The 22,606-nt window shown below is 36.2% G+C and overlaps 1 protein-coding gene across 1 annotated transcript in view; it reads right to left on the bottom strand.

Moving 5' to 3' along the window:
* The window catches only part of CACNA1D (calcium voltage-gated channel subunit alpha1 D), a 185,845-nt gene that overhangs the window by 29,348 nt on the left and 133,891 nt on the right, over positions 1-22,606 (bottom strand). The window contains exons 30-38 of the mRNA XM_065687166.1: positions 17,940-18,023; positions 17,521-17,604; positions 6,917-7,045; positions 6,111-6,176; positions 5,235-5,326; positions 3,769-3,928; positions 2,410-2,537; positions 2,199-2,295; positions 529-631 (exon numbers count right to left, since the gene is read on the bottom strand). Coding sequence (XP_065543238.1) covers positions 529-631; positions 2,199-2,295; positions 2,410-2,537; positions 3,769-3,928; positions 5,235-5,326; positions 6,111-6,176; positions 6,917-7,045; positions 17,521-17,604; positions 17,940-18,023 — 943 coding nt within the window. The remainder of the gene's footprint in view (positions 1-528; positions 632-2,198; positions 2,296-2,409; positions 2,538-3,768; positions 3,929-5,234; positions 5,327-6,110; positions 6,177-6,916; positions 7,046-17,520; positions 17,605-17,939; positions 18,024-22,606) is intronic.

Here is a 22,606-nt window from a genome sequence, read left to right as displayed (position 1 = left end):
AATTAGAAAGAAAGTTCTTTGAAACATACCACTAGTTTTTAAAACTTTTTCCCGTTGATGCAAATGACAGAAATCCATTCTACCCAGTTAGACCCGGCCTCAGTCAAACAGGAAGTAGCTTTCAAGCGTGTAAAAACTGCAGTTACACTAATGTGGGATCCAAGGTACCAAGTTAAGAGTAGTAATGAAGGAGCATCTTGGTTGGGGAGAAAGGGGAACTCGTTCATTCCCTGCAGTAGAACTCCTCTTACACCGCTGCTACATGTTTTTATCTGACCAGATTAAAACATCTAATAACTTCTGAGATTTCTTGGGCTCTGGCCTCATTATCTCCTTCCTTTCATTTTTTTTAGCAAATCATTCCTAGCAACGTAAATACAGTTTTGGGCCATAGCCCAAAAGCAAACCACATTCAGTGACACTAAGCCAGCCCTCCTCATGCCAAGGAAATGAATACAGTAAACTGTAACTTTTCCTCATTGAACCATCTGACAAGTGCAAAAACGTCTTTACAGCTAAGAACCTTACCTTCTGTTTTTATCTTTAGAGCAGTCCTAACCAAAGCAAATAGAGTAGCATTGAACATGACAGTTCCATCACTGTTTAGTGGCATATTCATAGCTACTAATCTCTGTGAATGAGAAAAGGAAAACAAATTTTGATGTGGCTTTATTTGAAAAAACTTCCTATAAAGTTAATTTCTGAAAAGCTGATGTATGCAAAGAATAATATCCAATGATATAAGTCTTCCCAAATCTCAGCCTTCCATCCTAGTTGTGTGTAATAACCACCTCATGTTGCTCCTTTCTGATATTAATCACATATTTGCTCATATAAAAGCTAAAACAGTCCAGTAGTTTTCATGAGCTATTCATTAAGTTAGTTTGCAAACACTGAAGTTTAATCCTTGACTACAACTGTAAACCACACTATGCAAGTATTAAGGACAGAGTTATTTAAGAGCATGCACTCCAGTCACAGTCATGTTCCAGGCTTCCTATGGGTTTCACCAGCCTCATGCTCCTTGAAGAACCACAGCACCAAGTCTGTATAAGGTGGTTAATTTCTCAAGTAACTCTTCAGTGATGTCATGCATCTCTTATACTACCTACACTGAATTAGTGTGAAAGGGACTCTCCTCCTTGTATTAGTCCATCTGTGCATTAGTGATCACATTTTAGAGCAGTATTGCTGAGACACTGTCTGTCAAAGGACACTATTTAATCCATCAAAATCTTTTTCTAATGTCTGACTTGCTGACTTTTTTTTTCTATTATAGTTTAAAAGAATTACTCAATTGGATAATTTATGTTAACACATAGACAGATATAGGTTTCCTATAAGTACGCCTTGTGGCATTCCATTTGAACTCAACACTTTATACATCAACTTAACTATTTAGAAAACAGGTATTAAAGAAATCCAAACTACAGTGCTGTTGCAATAATCCTTTATGAGAAGACTTGATCTTATTCCTACTGAAATTGCTAAAACCACAATGTCCGTACTTCTGAAGTCCTCAAACAACACTATAATTACTCATCTCCTTTGTGCTGCTTTTCAACTTCTATATTAAAATGCAGTTAACCCCCATCTAACTCACACATCATGCCTGACAAATTCTATGCAATTTTAAATTCCCTCTAATTTTCAGTCTTCTCATTTGCTGCTACATTTTGTACTGCACAGCCTTGGTTTATTAACTTGCAGTCCCCATCCTTCAATCTCATTTCTATTTCATGTGCAGCAAACATCTCATGAATACAGTAGTGTAAAAGTACAGTATCAAAACTTATTTGTCAATTAAAGGAGAAAAACACCCTCTTCTCCCTGGGACTGAAAAGAAATCAGGTATCTATGGGTTGAAGTAGTCTTGTATGTGACACTGGGTCACCAGAAATGCTGGGATGAAGTAATTCATATGCGTAACAATAATAGACTCATGATAGATTTACAAACCAAACCCTTTCATTTTGGTGCTTTGTGAAGAATTTTAGAGTGGTTGTAATGACTGAAGTGAGAGCACTGAAAGAAATTACATTAGTTTTGCTGGTTTAAGTTAAGCCTGAAAAACATCAGGAAAACTTAAGGGTGAAGGAAACCTTATGAACATTACTGTGCCTGACACATATCGGGTAGAAATGAGTGAATGAATGAACTGTAAGAGAAATCTACAAAGAAAATAGGGTGAAACCTACCTTGCAAGCCACTCGGTGAGGGCATAATTTGCCAAAACCAAGTGGTGGCTGAATGCGTCTCAGTAATGTAACCACATCAAGATGCTTTATCCTTCCCCTAAAACCAACACACACCAGTTATCAAACATACATCCATTCCCCAAAAATATATTGTGCTCTGCTTTTATCGGTTTTACCAGGCGAATCTTATCAGAGAAATGATCTAACTTACTTTGCTTCAGGGTCATATTCTGACCATATCCTTTTGAACTCGTCCAAATGATGGGGACCCAGAATAGACCAGTCACGTGTCAAATAATCAAAATTATCCATAATGACAGCCACAAATAAGTTTATAATCTAAAAAAGTAATTCAGAACAATCTGCCTTAATAATTTAGAAATTTTAAAAAATATTCAATAAATAAAATCATTTTATAAGGTAGCAGGTTAAGAGTTCAAACAAATTGATCTCATAAATGATGATTTTTTATTTTTTATTTTTGCAAATATTATCAAATACCTCAGAAAATACTTGCTAAGCATTTAACTGACTAACTGGAAATCTATCAAGTAACGATATGACAAGAGTGTGATTCTGTCTTAGAGTACCTACGCTGTAACATGGTTTTATTTCTCTTCTTTGAATTGACAGATCCCACTACATCAAATTAAAGAATGGATCCAATACATGTATTCAAAACAACATAGATCTCAGGAAACAGCTTTTGCATTAATAGGATTCAGTGTCACAACAATAAGACTTCTGCGTATGTTTTGATAACACAGAAGATGGCACAGAACAGCACAATGTGTGTTTTTATATCAGTTCACAAAATTGTTTGATCCCTCTCCTTTTGCAAGGAGAACGGTATTGTGAACAGAACAAATCAAGCAGCTTTGACTAGACACCTGCAAAGAGGAAAAACATATTTCAAAGATTATTTTACAGAAAATAAGCCTTTGTGCCATGGATTAGTGAGAAAGTTACTGTTCACATTTCATGTGCCAGTTTGAGCACACTTGTAGAGACACAAATCCAAATTCTGCTAATTTAAATAATACAAGTAGCATTATTAGTAAGTCAAAGAAATTGCAGCTTTGTTATTAATGAATATTTAATAATAGTATTGACAAATTCCTGAAATAATAGCTGACGTTAACTTAGCTTTCAAACGTGCAATCACTCCTGCATAATGCAGTCAGAAGAACATCTGGCACATGGGAATTTAGAATCATAGAATGAATAGGGTTGGAAGGGACCTTCACAGGTCTTCTAGTCCAGCCCTCCTGTAGTGAGCAGGGTCATCCTCAACCACATCAGGTTGCTCAGAGCCCCATCCAGCCTGACCTTTGACGCTTTTTGGGATGGGGAATCTACAGCGTCTCCGGGCAACCTGTTCCGGTGTTTTACCAGTTTTACGTTAAAAATCGGTATAAGATACAGGATTTAGAATAGTGTTTGGAAAAACAGAACCTTGCAAACGTATTTTAAATATGGGATTTTCAATTGTTCTCTGAACCTGCTAATCTTTTATCTCAAAAGAAAGTCAAAATACTAAAACCTCTTTATTATTAATAAGTTGACTCACCAAAAATGCACAAAGCATGTAAAAACTGATAAAATAAATTATGGCAAAATTGCTTCCACATGTGTATTCCTCCCCTGGATTATAATCAGATTCTGGATCACAGCGTTTCCCAGGCAAACACGCCAGCATGATTTCCTGCCAGGCTTCTCCAGTTGCACACCTTTACAAGGTCACAAAGATAAATTAAGATTAAAATGGATTAAAGATGTACTAACTTGTTAAATTCTGACAAAATGCTGAAAGACAAATTCTGACAAATCTGAAGGCAAATTGTGAACCTTTCAGAGCAAGAGATAACTTTAAAAATACAGAGCTTGTTTCAGACAAGAACAGATCTGACACTGCAGGCATGTTTTATAAGGTAGACTAATGCACCATAAAGGCTTGTATGTAAAAATTTGAACCCCAAACTGTGATTTACAAGTACTTACTGCAGTGGAGCTACTGTGTACAAATGAGGTGTTGTGTATGAAAACCTGTCATAAAAGTTGGGAGTATCTATTTGTAAAAGATGAATTGCCTTTTCCTCAGGATGGCTGAAGAAATGCTTGTCTCTAACTTCTGCGACTGCATTTTTGCATAGTATACAGGGTAATGCCTGTATAAAGACCCATGAAATATTGGTAAGATGGCCACATATTTTTGGCATTTTTGGCTGTGTTCATCACCTAGTGTGAAAGGAAAAGGTCTTACCTGCCTCAAGTGATTCAGACCTCACTGGATGATGCCCTTTGTTTTAGATAAGGAATGTCCTGCCCATTTTGACAGCTGGGTTAGCACAATGCATAGGAGTCAAGTAGAGTTACAGAATCGCAGGCAAGAGCGCTTTCAACGCTGTCACCTTTAGAGGCATCCCTGTTCCATGACATTCCATCTCCTTTCTCCAGGACATTTTGAAGCACGCCTGGCAAATGTTTACCCTCTTTCAGGCTCTCTAGTGACAGAGATTACATAATCCCCCTACATCAAGATTTACCTGCCTCTGACATCAGAAAACCCTGCCTACCATTTTTTGATATTTCCCTTCTGCAAGCTACACCCTCTACTTCTTGTCTTCAGCAAATGTATATGGTTTATTTCTTTATTTTTGCAATAACCCTTTGCTTTTCAAACTGTCATGACAGCTGTGCTTCTAGAGTACAGGAAGGGCACAGTCTTTTTCACTTCTTCCAACACCTACACAGTGATATGAGGGCTGACTATGTTTAGGCTCTACCTAAAGACAACTACACTACAAATGAGATGTTTCACAATAGCTGTAATGAGTTGAGGTGTGTATCACCCGATTAGAACCCTGCTGTGTCAATGACAACTCAGCATGCAGCCGTAAAGAGTATGTGCTTGTAATCCTAAAATACTTCTCACTTGAAAACACATTTTGAACAAACACACGGTACAAAAGATACAGGCATTTTTCATAGATCAGTGAAAGGGGATGCATTAAGTAAGAGTTAAGGTATACTCACCTGAAAAGAAGCAGCACCGCTTGGGGGAATGTCTGAAAATTGTTGTTTCTGTTTATTTGATTGTTGTCCCTCATGGCCACTTTTCCAAATACCTACAATAACACAGGATTTGGGCTTTCATCCTAGTGACCTGTACTGTCAGAAGCAGTAGGCCTTGCAGTCTGAACCTGCTTCAAGTGCATATTAAAAATACTTTCACGAATACACTTTCTTTACTCTCTTTAGATTTTTCATGATAAATATGCAAATGCAGTAAATTTATCACACATGAGATAATTCTTTCTCATTTCTTTTGGCATCAATAAACCATTATAATAACTAATACATATTCATGTATTTCAGGAGAGAAAATGCCATTTGTTTTAAACTAGCACCTGAAGTCCTTTATTGATATTAAAGCCCTACTGTGCTAAATATTGTACATTCTAGTAGTAAGAAATAATTGCTCTCCTGAAAATATTGAATCTAGAGAAAAAGAGATGCAAAGATGGGGTAAGGTGTCCCTGCCCATGGCAGGGGGTTTGGAACTAGACGATATTAAGATCCTTTCCAACCCCAACTATTCTATGATTCTATGAAACCAAAGCACAGAGAGTCTGAGTACCCAATCTCAGCCAGAGACAGAAATGAGTTCAATTCTCATTTCAGCAAACCAAGATCCTAGGAGCTCACACCAAGCTCTTCTCCTGCATTCTTTTGGGTTTTCTGGCTACCAAAATCACAGCCAAACAGAGATTTTACATTACTGTGAAAGCTCTGCCTTATATATAGCACCACTATCAAAGGAAAGTTTCAATAAGCACTTTAGCAAACAAGTCTCAGAGTAGCCACCAATGTAATTTTATTTAATGCTAAAAAAAAAAATTCTATCATTACCTGCATTCCAATGACAGCATAGATGAAGAACAGCATGGCTATCAGAAGAGCAACGTAAGGCAGAGCCTAGAAATGCGACAGGTGCATTGTCTTTTAATAATTTCACACCATAATTTCAATTTCTATTTACACAAATAATTTTTCTGTACAATATCGGCTTTTCCAAGGTTTTTCTTCCTATGCAAGTGATTAAAATGTTACAACCTGTCACTCTTAATATTCTGTTGCATACAATAAGCACAAACTTCATTATATTTTAAATTATTTCTGCCAGCAATCCAGGGGGAAGAATCATCTTTAGCAGCTTTTAACTTTATTTTCATTATTGGTTCTGACAACACAAAGATACTTCCTTCTATACAGTTACAGAGTTCCATTAACTTCACATTCATCAGCATTTTCAGAAGCAAGGATTCAAATGTCTATTTGTTACACTTCTGAAATCAGTTTTATATTAAAAAATAGATTAAATTCTTCCTTTGTAGTTACCTAATAAAATGTGAGGAAGTGAGAGACCCGTGTGTGTCAAACCCATCCCACCCCTTTTAGATATGCCAAATATTTTTTAAGAAGTACTGTAGAAATCTCATGGTAACAAATAACACTAAATGACCAAGACAGACCCTTAGACTCACTGAAGTGACCGGTGAAGTTTATTTGGACATTATTATGCAAATATATTTAAATATTTCATTATAGGTAGCAGAATTTAAAAATGTTTTTTGCACTCAATAGGGTATTGCTTCATAAAATTTGGTGTATTAATGGATGCAATTATAAAACAAAATTAAATAAATTTTGCTAACCTGAAATGATTTAATAAACGTCCACAGTAAAGTTCTGATTCCTTCTCCTCTGCTAAGCAGCTTCACCAACCTCATCACACGGAAGAGACGGAAAAAAGTGATGGAGATTCTAGCGCTGTCTTCAGAGTTCTGAAGAGCATCATGGAGAAGTCAAACCAGATACAAACTCAAACATGCAACACTTCCAGAATAACAACATCAAATGCAACGGTGGAAGAGGTAAGATTTGAAAATGTATCTTGAGGGCCTTTTCACCTTAATAAGCATGATATGAAAGGAAAAATTACATGCTAAAAACACAAGACCGGTAGAAATGCTTCACACATCACATGCATTTCCAAGTTTTCTGGTTTGTTAATGAGGATCATATTGGATTTTTTTGTAGTAGACTTCAATAGTACACTGACAATGAATGCAAACCACTGCATAACGCCTTTGTAGTAAGACAGTTATGAAAAATACAGAAAAAAAAAATTGGTGGAAAATAGACATGGTAAAAAAATAAACTCAAGTAGAGGTAAAACCACTGGGGCCAGTTTACTATCTTACCCCAGACTCATCAGTTGTGACTGTTTCAGTTGGCTTTGGCTTTAAGAAATTAAGAACATTAAATATTAAAATCAAATAAAAGATTAAAAAAATCAGCTTAACCATAAACAGAAAGGACATTTTTCATTTCTAAATATAAATGAATATATTTCAACTCAATATCCTACGTGAACAAAACATTTATATGCTTATTAAAATCCTCCCTTTAGCATTTCATGTTGGCTGACCCGTACAAAAACACTGTTGGCTCACTCATACTAAAATCTGCTAGTATAAAATATGTTTAAAAGACTCAGTGGAAAGTAAATACAAAATAAAATATCTTCCCCTATGTAAACCAAACAAAATTAGCCATCAACCTCTACAGGCTGTATGAAATTCTAGCAGTAAACCTAAGTAAAACTCAAGAGCAAAGCTGTGGGGTCAAACTAGCCTTCCAAGGTCCCCTTTCTGCTGTGCTCTTTTTTGCTGATTAATTACTCCATCAGTGGAACCTAACCATGTTCAAGTAAGTTTGTTTATATCACATCAGGAGCTCCCTTAAAGCAAAGTAATTCACTTGAGATAACTCAGTGATGAACACTGGGTTTTGCAGTGCTTAACAAGAACAGATTTTCACTTTGCTAAAGTGATAGACAAACATTTTTAGTACAAGGACATGAAGACTGACCCTCCCACAGAGGTGCACATAGGAAGGCAATACTTGTACTCTCCCACCAGCTACAAAGTACTCATCCACCTGAGCTCATGTAACAGGATCAGGCATGGATAAAGGGCTTCAGGGTTTGATCGACCCTTTTAAACAGGTGTGTACAACCCTCAAGAGCTACAGGAAGGAGAAAGGCACACACCAGCTTCTTGTTCACAGAGCCAAACTCTCTGTGAAGAAACTCACTTCTCTCTTTACAAAGTCTGTCTTTGGAGAAACTGTCTCCGTATCCTAAACGGTGAGGCACTTAGCAAACCAGCCAGCAAAGCTTAAAGGACCATCTGTCTATGCTTGCTTGTTTACCGACAGATTCTTCCAAAACTGAGCAGAAGCATCTTTAAAAACATTTATACCACTAGAACAAATGGGATTCGGGGTATTGGATCTAAGTGATGGGTCTTACTCTCTTGCCTAAATATTCTCCTTCTAAAGAGGCACTTTTAACAACTGTTGGCACATATAGCAGCAATAACGATGATGCTTCCCCAGTGCTGCTTCCAACACACTGTGGATGCATCAGACCCACTCTCAATGCTATGCTTCAGTGAGTAAAATCTCAAGTATTGCTGTTACCTCAGATGAAACTTTGAGAGGAGGAAGGGAAAAGAGAGAAGCCAATTCTGCAGAAAATACTGGCAGTATATTATACAAACATACTACAGTAAAAAAAAATATATAGGTAGTACTTGAAGGTTGAAGTCACATCATTACTGGTATTTATTAAAATACTAATTGTTTTGTCTATTACTTTTTTTGTAAAACGTATATAAAGGTATCAAAAGGGTAAAATTAAGTAAAAAAAAATTGTTCAGCTACATGCAATCTACATACGTATACATTGCTGCCCTGTCAGGATACCAGTATTTTCTGAAATAAAAAGAGTTTTAAACCCAAGGTATTGCTATTAAATTGAAGCAATAATATTAACCAAACCCCAGGTCTCATTAGATGTCAGTAAACAGAGTATTTGTAAAATCAGCTGCAACATCTAAACTTTGTAAGCACTTACATAAAATATGTAAGAAATATGCTGCAAATGAAAGACTGTTGCTGCATTAGAAATTCCCTGCATTTTTCAACTATTTGAAATAAAACTATTACGATAGAGATTAAGGAGAAACTCATAATCACAAACATCATTAATGCCAAAATATCACAAAACATGAAAACAAGCTTGCAAAGCTGTCTACCTATCATCAATCACACACCGCTACAAGTACGCACAGACCCACACTTATGTGGGCTTTCTAGTACAGAAGAATTCTTGTTTTCACTGAAGTTTTTAAAAAAAGGTTTCATGATACCTTCCTGCAGACAAACCCTGAAATGTCAGATTAACCTCCAGTGACTAACCCATGCTGTGCTTGATACTGTCTTAAGCAGTGAGCAAATTACTTGATTAGCATTCAATATTTTTTCAACAATTAAAATCAAGCATTTGACCGATATAGAACAGATTAATTTAAAGTATCATCACAAACTGACACTACCACTAGCTGTTACAGGAAAAGGACTGAGTTCCAAATAAGCTAGGAACAATATGCAACGGGTAGGTAAGAACAGAAAAAGGATACTTTAGGCCTACAGATTTTTATTTAACTGCTCTCTAAAGAGAATAATGATGAGTATGCATTATGATTTGGTTATGAAAAACCCCTCGCCAAAAAAAAAAATTCTACATATGCCTATCTCAGTAATTGCTTAATTCTCACTTTTGAAAATGCAGCCAGAGATATGATCACCAATACTATGTGAACAGCTCTGCTGCAGGTGCTCAGAATGATGAGGGCACAATCCCTCATCAATCCCCTGTTGTTTTTTTTTTTATCTGAAGGGCACTGAATGTATTTGTGTAGGCACATTTGTGAATGCAGGGAACTGTGTAATGCACACTCCTCTCTTCAAATCGCTCTTCCTCAGGTACTTTGCACTAAGCCTGTTTATTTTGCAGGTCTGTTTGCCTGTTTCTGATGGCTGATTGCTGCTGCTGGGAGGCATTAGGATGTCATATGCAAGGGATGATAAATTACAGATACCGGAAGGAGCAGGCCAGGAATGAAAAACTCCCGTTCACAGAAGTCAATTGTACAAAAATATCAAGGTGCAGATAGATGTTAAAAACAATAAAACAAACTCCTGCTAGCAGAGGATTTTTTTTCTACTGGAGCTGAAAATATTCAGATTCTGTCCATCACTGTCTGATAAGACAGCAGCTTTGTTTATATTATTAGTACTAATTATAATGAAGCTAGTATAGTGATATACCACAAAGAAAACATGGCTTAGTCAGAAAAATGACTGCTACTGCTGAACCCAGGACAATTACCCAGACTTTTTATAAAGGAAATGCTGATCTACAAGACAAAGTTTATGTTTATGTGTGTCCTTCTGACATGAAGATCTGGGAAACTAAGACTAAGATAACACAATCTTCAGTAACAGTAACAGACAAACAGCAACAGAAAATGTCTGCTTCCTACAGATAAGGAAAAAATAAACTACTCAAACACATCATCTTATTTGCAACTTCAGTAATATTACTTGAGCTGTACACGTGTAAGTAGGTGGCACATTATATATATATGTAGGGAAAGTATTAGAATAGACTGCAGACTGAGGGAGGGGGCAGGCTGAGCAGCAGAGTGTCTCTTTGGATGATGGCTGCTGACAAGAATGGAAATGAAAATATTTCCTGCAGTCAGGCAACCTACCAAACCTCCTCTTTCCCCTTACCTTCCACCAGTCATTCCAACACTACTCATGTCCCAGCTGCTTTTGGTCCTCATGATGATTTTTTTTTTGTTCCCCCCCTCCTTGGGACTATGTGATTCTCAAGATGACAGATGTGCTTCTGGGATCCTTGCTAGAAGGCTGGCAATGGGCACAGCTAGAACAAGTGAACAGCTTCTGCTGCCACTGCTTGGCTGACAGATGCACCGCAAAGAGGTAAATGAGGACAGAGACTGGCTTAATTATTCTACCTTTTCTCTCAGCCATGTGCCAGCTATGCTGAGAGCCTAGTTCAGCAAAGCACTGCAGAACTATGTAATTTTAAGCCAATTCTTAGATACTCCAAATAGGTGGTAACATATGATTTTTCTTTTTTTCTTAATCAAAGTTCAACACAGCAGCTTTCTTCCCCACTCTAAACCCTCAGAAAAGATTAACCAATGATGAACCTAAATTTCTGATTCAGTGATTAAAATGCTTGCAATCTGCTACCAATTTTTGTCAAATATTTATTGCTGTGTATGAAAACTTTAGCACATTTCCTGAACAGTAACTCTTCATCACACTCTTCTTATTGCAACGGCAGTTCAAAATAAACATCCTAACTGAAAAAAGCTTCAATGTCAAAACTGTGAACAGTGTGGAACAGATTGCATCATGCATTGGAAGCAAACTGTAGCTCTGTGTTTAAGAAAAAATAAACATGGTGAAAATCAGTGGGTATTAGTATTCAGTGTTGGTCAAATGCTTCTTACAGATTGTGCCAAAGGGTATGAGTGGATGCCAAAGCAAATGAACACATAATGATGATTATAAATATAGAAGTAAACATCTGAATAACAAATACATATGATGACATAACATATATGGGAAAGCACTCAGGTTGCCAAAATATCTTCAGAAATGTGCAGCGTGGATCTGTACACATGTAGGTGATTTGTCCAGAGAATAATTACAGATATTCAAATGTGCTAGCAAGTGATTTTCTTCATAGTCTTATCAGTGCTTTCTAGTCCCCTGTTCAGCATGAACCAAATGGCCATATACATAATTTAGTAAAAATTTTGAATCAATGTGAAGGACCCCGGAGTAGATAATAAAGTATCTTTTCAAGATGTATTAAAAACTCCTAATTAAGTTCATAAGTAACATGTTGATAGTAAAAGGGGGTTATTATAACTAAAAATAACAATAAATATGTGCAATAAAGTAAATAATTAGTACTATCAACTTCATGAAATCAGCTCAGAAATGTACTTCTATTTCCAAATTAGGTATTGCAACACAGTAGATTTCATATTGCAATAAGTTTTCATATGAAGAAAGCAAAGCCAAATGAGAATGTATTTTTCTGACCTATCATTAAGCCTAGAGATACACTTACAAAAGTCCACAAAATGTATTAACAGTATTACAAAATATCAATTACTAGCAACAAAATGTAAGTTTTAACATACCATACTGCTCAATAAAGGGGGATTCAAACTGAATGGCTTTGGTTCAATATTGTAGTCCAGAATCTCTTACAGGAGGTAGATAAGAGGCTTTTAAACCATTCCTGGGCACAAGCAAGATCAGCTGTGTCACCAGCTCCTGGGTGAGTGGGCAACTACGTGAAAATAAGCACCAGGACTCCCACTACAGACTCCACTAGCAGTCTAGCAATCAAAAATTGCATCCCATGTTTCACAAGTCAACATCTGGCACTGCATAGTGCTGAAATGGTAATAACAGCACTCTTGCTTGCCAAATGACAGAACATCCAGTTGTAGTTTTGTGAGAGATTTTTTTTTTAGTGTATGACATTGCTACATTAGTTAAGTGTTGTAAGCATTGGATAAGCCTCATGTGTTTACGGTGGTGATTCAAGACAAACAGGTTTTCCTGAGGGGCTCAGGAGGAAGGTATCAATGCTGTTCCTTTACACACAATTTCAGCAAAGAACTTGAATTTTACTTAAATTCAAGCATGAATTTAACCCTATGGGGACTGCATTAAACATTTGCAGAACAGAAGAGGAAAGTGAACTCTCCATTATTTTCTTGATATTTTGGCAGCACATGAATGGTAAAAGAAATTTAAATATAAAATGTGAATTAAAACCTTCAAAACTACTACTATAACTATGTGATCATGCCTCTAAGTCATCAAGTGCTGGTCATCCAAATGGTTTCTAAACTGCCAAAGAAGATACTTTCTATACAGCCAGGTCAGATTGAAACCTGTCATTTCCATTTAAGAACTCACACATTTAGTCAGAATCTATTTACTTCTCATTTTCTTAAGTTATATATGTCCATTTCCCAGAATGGACTGACCACATCTTGGGTGTCACAATCACTGCTCTGCATTTTTAATTGAAAAGGAACCATTTTTATGACCAAACAAGATCTTGCGTGTCATGTGAAACTTTTTGAAAACAAAAGGTCACAAAACCGAAAAGTAATTATATAGGTTTTAGTAGTGCTTTTAATTTTTTTTATTGCTATACCATATATATATTTACTTATACATACTTGCCTCTAAAAATTTCTAAAAATAAAATGAACATGAAAACCAATTAGGTTCATAAAGAAGAACTGGTTAAAAAAAGGGATATTAAATGACAGGGTAAATAAAAAAGGCATCATAGAAAATAGTGTATTGCCAAAATATATGTTGCTCTGAGGTGATCAATTTCTGGAGTTGGTCACTGATCCAGTCCTTGAGGCTGCTGAGCAGTCCTGTAAATCACTGAATACAGTAACCACTGATTGCCACAGACACCAAAAATATTCAAATCACAAAATTTCCTGGCTGGTATGTGAATGGGAGGTTGCTGGATCAGAAGAATCAGCCTCAGGGCACCATATACATTATTATAAAATGCTACAAAATAATAAAAGGAACAATCAAATAATGAGATGGCATATAATTTCCATAATGTGTATTGAAATTAAGGTGATGTGTAACTAGAAAGTCCAACCCACTCTCTTGACAAAAAAGGGTAAGATACAAACATGCTGCATACTAGAAGAAATTGCTGGCCTTTGGAATTAGCCTAAATGTTAGAGTATCAGAATGATGCTGAGTTGTTCCCACAGCATGAGGCAATTGTATATGCAAACCCTTTAGAATGTTTAGTTCACCTTGAGTACATTATTTTATGTTTTCACATTCTTTCAAGTCTTCTTTTACACTGATCAATTAAGGTGGCTGTACTCATGCAGTTACAACTGCAACAAGACCTGATGTCACATTAGTGCTACCAATTTACAGTGTTTCAGATCACCCCTCAAGCAAGGCTGAGCATCCTCAGTTTAAGAAGTTTCTATAGTGGGAATTTTCACAAGTGCCATTTCAATCATGCTTGAAATTCCACTGAAAACCAAGTCTTTCTAGTATCTTAGCAGAGCTGTAGATTTCCCAGGATCACTGTCAGTGTTAGATAAAAGGTACAGGTGGAACGGCACAATTCAGAATGCCACGAAGTATTAAGGAAAAGATTCTAAAATCCTGCATTTGTGTTAGAGAAATTTACACAAATTGATGAAGTAGGAATAATTCAGTTCAAGCAAAACAGTAAAAGTAAGAAAAATCTAAGAAATTTCCCTGGATACTGAAGTATTCACTGCTTCATGTTGAAAATGGGAAATCAAGCCCAGAAATACACTGAAACTGTAATACATTATTGACTTGCACAAACAAAGCACAAAAAATGTCAAAGAGACCAGAAACAGACAATACTTAGTACACAAACAGTCTGCTGTGCAGTACAAGACAAAGATGAGCCTTTGCTCTCTAGTGAGTACAGCATGAAAAACTAAGAAATGACAGTGCTAGTTTTTGACTGAGGTGTCTACTTTTCCTGAAGATCACTATTTGATCTCCAGAATATTTTCAAAGCAACTGTGTGAATTACTCAAATGGCAGTGTTCTTAACAGCTGAAAGCTCAGCGGTGAACAGTTACAAGTAATACTGTCAAATTAACACTGTCCATACAGTGTTACATACAGGGGCATCTTCTATGCTCACAGAAGTACACTTCAGATATCTTTCAACCTCTGCACAACCAAGTACATTTTGCAATTCTTGGGGAAAGTCATTCTAAATGACTGGCCTTTTTACTCTCCTCAAATACTATGCTCCTTTACACTTTACACATTCAGTCTGTGAATGGACAGAGTGGGTAAATTGTAAATACTTGAGCTGAAAGTCTAAATCCAAACTCTTCTGGGGAAAAAAAACAACAAAAAAACCCAAACAAAGCCAAACACACAACGCCCGTCCAACAAATTAGAAGCGGCTTTTAAAAATCTGCTCCATGAACTGCAGCTATACTTTATCTCGATGGGACGATGCAGTTCTGTGGTCACTGACGTTTCCCATCAGCTCATGTTCCTTCAGTTCACAGCTAGAAAATTCATCACCTGCTGAGAACTGTGCAAAATCAGTCTGAAATCTAACGAATGGGGTAAAGTCCTTCTGCTCCCAATTTATAACATCACTCCACTGTTCTTTACAGTAATGCAGTCAGTTTGAGATTCTCTTAGTTCAACATAAAATCAGAAAGGAATTTTAGGGTGAATGAGCCTTAGAATTATTTTGATTGTGTTTACTTTTTAATATGGCAGTCCAGAATTTGCACTACTATAAAGGAATTTGAAGTCTTTAATGAGGACTAATAAGACTGTGTATGCTTGAAGATCTTCTGCCATCTTAGAAAAAAGATAAAAGAATGCATTTGTTTTCTGTATTTGGTTGAAATGCATTTATAATTGGTATTATACTATGCTTACCAAATATACTAGAACCCAAGAAGATTAAAAACTATGTATATCACTGTTTCTCAACAACAGCTACTGCCAGTAACTGATGTCTGTACCAATTCTAATATGCTGAGACCTGCATAGGTACAGTATACAATTTCCTTTGGCAGTATCCTTATCCACCCATTTTTGTCCTACCATGGACCATGATTTTGCAATTACTTTGTGGTCAGTACCTCATCCAATCAACTGTGAATTCCTCAAACCCTTGAGAATTGTCCATTTGTGGTTTTTTATCCCTCATCCTGGAATGTCAGGAAAGGTTCACAGATTTTTCAAATACAATTTCTATTCCATGTTCCTGGGCAACTTTATTATCATGGTATTCACAGTTCCAAAATCAAGGTACTGTCTAAATGGAATAAAAGGTATCGTTCCTGCTATTCTGACTGCAGGAATGTGATCTTAAGAATTGGGTTCTGAACATATTCTGGAAAATAAATTTAGAATGCGTTTTCTCTGAAAAACCGTTTCCATTAAATGGCAATGACAAACAGGATGGATTTGCTTTCCTGAGATATGACAGAGATAGTGCAACTTAAATATGCACCACTAAAGAGTATTTATTCAAATTCAGAATTACTTTTAAATACTTAAAATTAATTAAAATTAAGTATATTAAATATACCACTGAAAAGAAACTATTTGGCCCAAAAAAAACCCCAGATGTCTAGCTTACTAAAACAAATTTAAGAGAAAAGTGATGCTATTCACAAGATCATAAACAGTGACTGCTGTAGAACATGCAAGCTAAGTATCTTCAAAGAGCACTGCGCAACTGTTTATATCTCCATCTTTCTCTGATGAATCTGTTCTTTGATACAGGGAAAACGTGATTGTTTGTGACCTCCTGCACCATGGGTATTTCTGCATAACTTAGTTCTCAGAATGATAAACAGGTAAGATCTTCAGCTGGTGGAATACTCTGACCTCACCTACAGAGTTCTGTGTGCTCCCTGAGCTGGGATGGATTCCAAGTCTCACCTTCTTCGGTCTCCCTTTCGGAGGTCTCAAGAAGCATCAGAGGGAAGAGGCACTTTCCTCTGAAATTTTATTTTGACTAGCTAAACAAAGAAACATGTAAATATGGGAATCACTGGCATATCTACTACATAACTGACACTGTTATCTTTCATTTATCATTTTTGTGATACAGCTTTCCTTGTTAAAACCAGCAAGTCAGACAGAAAACAGGCAAAACCCACTATTTCATTTCTTGGAAAGGGACCTTTGTGTTGTCCAAACACCTACAGTGTAACAGCCATTGGGCAAAATTTCGGTTGAATGATGGAATTTTCCAAGTACTGTCACAAGCTACTGTCCAAGTACTGTCCTAGTTACTTTCCAAGTATTGTCACTGCCTTCTGCTACCTCATTAGATATGAATGCTAGCATTGCTCTGAAAAACCAAACCTCCCACAGAAAAAAAAATCCTTACTTGTCAAACTGAGCCACTGAAACATCTTACAGAAACTTGAATTATATTGGTCAAGCTACCTACAAAAATCAGTGGGTAAAACAGTAATAGAAGCTTAATTCCTTTTTTATACACAGAATGTTTTAAATACTTTCTGTACGTATATAGAAAAACCATTCTCATTATCTCACTATGCTGTGTGCATGTGCAAATATACGGGTATATAGATTTATAATGACAGCTTGCACAAACGTCTACATTTATATTTTGGTCTTTGATTCCAGGATAAACATACTTTCCTAAAACAGGATTTGGGGGCACAAAGTTTACATTTTCCGTATTTCTTGATGACAGCAATTACTTTTTAGTGCATGAACAATTGCTACTTACATTAACTTCTGTTATAGCAATATCAACGACGCTACCAACAACAATTAAGGCATCAAAAGTGTTCCATGCATCAGTGAAATAGTGCTGTTAGGACAAGCATTCAGCAGAAAGACCAAGAGAAAAACACAAACAGAAAAAAAAGAGAAGAAAAGGACAGCGTTATAACACAGAAACACTCTAGGCTTCTCTGATGTACCACTATACAATCTAATCTTTCCCTTTCATTGCTAAAAAAAAAAAAAATGGCAGAAAAAAAAGGCTATTTATTTCCCATATCAACATAATTGACCTGTGACTGGTCTGTACTCAAACTTTAGAAACATCAGATCAAAATCTGTGACTTGTCCAGATGATGAAAATAGTGGGGAGACAGAGAAAGAGAAGTAGGGACTGGGAAAAGTAAGCTGGGGTATACTCACATCAGCTTCACTGAGAACGACGTCTACTATGCTGCCAATAACGATGAGGGAGTCAAACGTATTCCAGGCATCACTAAAATAGCCCTGAACAGAGCAGGCAGGGTGCAAACGTTTGTGATTACACATGAAATGTCAAATATTTGCATACTTCTGTTTAGTTTTGCATAAACAGAAATTAGTTAAACAAAACCTGGTGTCTAATGAGAAAACAAAACAAAACAAACAATATTGCCTACTGAAGGAAAAGCAACATATATGTGCATGTGTGTGTATATATATACTTTATATATATACATGTACAGACACACACACAGACACACACGCACGCACGCACACACACGCAGTACACATGCATAATACACCATCATATAAGCACTATGTTGGCAAGCAAGCCACCATCCAAAACTGATTTTGGACTTCTAGCATGGCTGAAAAATTCTAACCTTATTAACCAAAGCAGCATAACAAAATCCCTTTAATAATATTTCTCCAAGACCAAGCCAATCGAAACCTCCTTAACGTTAATGACTGTATGATAGTCCTATCTAAGCGACTGGTAAAAATTTTCACTGGGTCAGAGCTCATCACTGGTTAATAATGCACAATTAATGTTGAACTGTGCATAAATATTACAGAACTTATTTCACCTTCTAGTCATAAAATAGGTTTAATATAGGAACTCACACTACATCTGCAGGCAGGCCTGACTCTGTAACCAGTGAAGTCAGTGCTCAGAACCATCACTACTTGGAACAGTTTCTTAATGCTTTTAATGCAGCCAATCCAGTATCTGAAAATTCCTTGTCACAGTCTCCCTTCTGACATTTTATGACTTTAAATATATTCCCTATATGTATATTACTGGCACATTGGGCTGCAAATTATTATAAAGTGCTATCATGCAATTAGCTGTCCATTGGCATTGAAACTGCAAGGTTGAGCAAAAAAGATGTATCAGAAGAAACCTTGAGGTAGGTTCCAGAATCAACCTGTCACTGGGAACAAATCAAGATGTATTACTCTGTTTAGGGGAACTCTGCAGAGCCAAGATATGTAGATTTTCTGCTATATGTGGATTTTGCCTAGCTATTACTAAATTCAGCATTGCAAAAATTTCTGAACTTCTCCTTTTTCACATTCAGACACATTAATTCATCAGCTAACCATGACTAAGGAATGTGCATTATGTGACAATGGCCGATATGTACCTTTGGTACACATACATTCTCCTTTCTTGCTAATCAATTTAAAATTACTGACTTGTCAGCCACTACTGAAAATAAGTTTAAAAAAATGTTTAAAATTACAAGTGTGCTAATCTAACCTTATGCCTCGTTACACTTATTATTGCGCTTTCCGGTTAGATATTTCTAGCTGAGTAGTTTAAGTTGTTAAATGTGATGTTAGCACAGAAATGCAAAATCAGCTACAATAATTTCTAGATTTGGCTAACATTTTTCTCAAGATTTTAAACTGTTAGAATGTCCGGTAACTTCACAGATTAAAGGTTACACCTGAGTGCATTGCTACTTGAAAAACGAAAAAGCTAATTTAATGTGGAAATTTGCTCTTGGAGACCACGAGAGAGCTGCTACAGAAGACAACAGCTCTACAGTGTATTCTAGGAGAGTAAGCACTGAGCAGAGTCATGAAAGCCACATTATGTTTCTCATGCTACTTTCTCAGCTCTTCTAAAGCATAAATGGCTATAATCATTCCCTCATTTAAGGAAGGGATTTAAGAGGAAAACAGATCAGAATATGATTATTACCACAGCCCTTTGTGCTGCATACTTTGGTTCTTTTGGATTAACCAACAATTCCAATCTTGTGGCAAAAGCCAGTGTTCATGGATTTGGCCTCCTGAATTAAAACATTCATTTCTGAGCTTCTGCACAATTCCCTATTGCTCCTTACTTCCTCATCCTGCCAGAACAAGACATTCTCAAAGTTTCTACTAAGCATCATGCTGATCAATACTCAAATTTATAATCCTAAAGAAATTAGCAGCTGCCAACTAAAGAAGGGGAGCTACTCTCATAATAATATTCTTCCTTATCATTCATATTCCTTATTTCTCTTATTTAAAAGAAGTTTATTTATGGATTTTAAAATACTGGTATTTATATACATAAATAGAGTAAGAGACGATTGGCAAACAGCAAACTGATAATCAGCACAATCTGCAGCTGTGCCATCCGTCTTCCTCTACAACAATGACCAGGAAAGGTCCTTCAAATAAAGGGTAATTTCAGCTATAGAAAAAGCTACTGTACTAGATATGCTACAATATAAAGCACTGAAAAAATAAATTCATATTTTGATTTAATATAGATAAAATACTTTACAAATTTATTTTATGAAACCTTTTCCATCAGTATAGACAAATATTGTTCAAAGTAATACGTAAAGCAAAAGCATACAAATAAACAGAAAAACTAAGAGAAAATAAAGATGGTATTGGAAAAGGGAGGAATGGACAAGTCACAGCAAATAAACATCATGCAAAGAAGTTGTTTTCACCACTGCAATGACCAAGATCAATTCACTTACTAGCCATCTTTCCTTTTTTCTTACAAAAATCTGATGTAAAACGACATGGAAAATCATTAAAGGTTTAAGTAACAGCTAGCTACCATGAAGCTGTACATATGGTAGGTGTTGATGGATTATTTTAGATTTCATAGCTATATTTTGTTTTGTATTGTACTAAACCATGCTAAGGAACAGATTTTAGCAAATGTGAAGAAAAAATGCCTGTTCTTTTAACCTACATTATGAAAAATTTGTTAATTAAGGAATACTGAAGGATAAAATCACAGATCCTGGATAGTATGTAGGCATAGAGAATTAACATCAAAATATGTCTCTACAGATCTACCACAGAAATATTTTAGTCCTTTTAGTACTCTGTTAATAAGTTTAGGATCTCATTCTGTAAAGTACTCTGTGTTCCCATTTCCCCGTCAAGAAGTGTGCCAGACGCTTAGCATCACTTTTATTATCTATCACTTCTCCAAGTTTTACACATTTCACAGCTAGCAGGCAGTCTGCAGTACCTGGGTTTTAAACAACACAGTATCAGAGTAAGACTATCAATAACTTATAGAAGCCTTACATTTGCATGACCAGTGAAACCAAAAGATCACAGTTCTCACAGGATTTTTGTCAGCATATTAAGGGGACACTGTCAAGCAGATGAGATAAAATCTAAAGTGTTTTTCTCCTTAACTTTAAAGAGTGACTAATGGAGCTTTTATGTGATGTTTAAGCACCTTTGAAATTACTTTTAAATGCACTCAACTAGTAAACAAAACTGTCCATTCTGCCAGACTAGACTAAGAAACCCATCAGCGACACAAACCAGGAAAAAATGAATTAGCTTTTCCTCACGGACCCTAAAGCAAAACATTAAGTTGGGTTTCAGACTGGTCTTTATTCAGATTCATCTTTATTCAGATTCATCTTTATTCACATTATTATTCAGATTGATCTATTATTAAATCTTAATATAAGTTAAAGCAATTCATTGTTTATGTATGTATCTAGTTTAAAATTTAGATTACTGAAAGCCATTCACGTTCCGATTAAGACTGATAGCTGATTTTCAGTTATTACTGAACTATGTAATGTATGTTGCAAAACCGTGGGGCTTAACTGTATCTGACTATTAAAAAAGTTAAAATCTTCAAAGAATAACAGGAACAACCTCCGAGATATTTAACTCCCTTCCCTCCTTGCTAATTAATCTCTGTCAGAAGCCTGATTAGTACCACAGCCTCTTAACCTTGTCCTGCTAATTAACGAGTATAAGGTGTTCCACCATTTTGAGGTGAACAAAATTCAGGAAATGAGGACCTTTTGCTGAGTGCCCTTCAAACTGTCAGGGTTCAGATCCAAGGATCTCTCACAGTACAAGCATCCAATCAGATAGAAAGCATGTTGTAACAGAGTTAAATCTCAATTTGTACATAGTCTTAAGAGACCAGCATTAAGACATTGCATTTGGTAACGAGTAGGAGTATGGAGCACTGTGATTTATACACTCATGATCAGACCACTATATTTTGCATTAGCTGCTATTTCTGACTGCAGTCACAAGTGCATGGATAGCCATACAAGGATTCACAATCTTCTTTCAAAGAGCAGATGATAAAATGCAGCAAAGTCTTCTGAAACTTCAGTGTGAAACAAGGATATAGAACAGGAAATACAAATCAGGAAACACAATCAGCATACTCATGACACTGTGGTCCACATATCTGAGCTACCTCCTCTGGGGCCTCATATCATGTTATTTTTAATGTGAAATCCTTAGCATTCGAATGAGATAGGTGACACAAAAATACAAATAAATTCATTAGAAATGTACGATAGACTGGACAGTGCAGAGCAAGACTACGGGAGAGTGGGTAAGCATTCACCCAGAACTCCACACTTCACATCTCAACACCAGACCTCAAGTGATAATTTGTTTCTGCAGGCAAATACAAGCTAGCTTTAAATCAGGCTCCACAGCAAAGCTTGTGACTAAATACAAACTGAATAGTGTTGAAAAGCTGGAATGCAGTTATACATCTACTCCACGCTGAGCTCTGGGCAGCCATGACTTATGTTGCTGTATGAGAGGTAGCTTGTTTAAAGCTAGAGTAAGATTGGCCACACAAC

This window comes from Lathamus discolor, chromosome 7 (genome assembly GCF_037157495.1).
Source record: "Lathamus discolor isolate bLatDis1 chromosome 7, bLatDis1.hap1, whole genome shotgun sequence".
Taxonomy (NCBI): Eukaryota; Metazoa; Chordata; class Aves; order Psittaciformes; family Psittacidae; genus Lathamus; species Lathamus discolor.
Note: the sequence above shows the minus strand (reverse complement) of the source record. Positions and strands in the feature narration are given on the sequence as shown.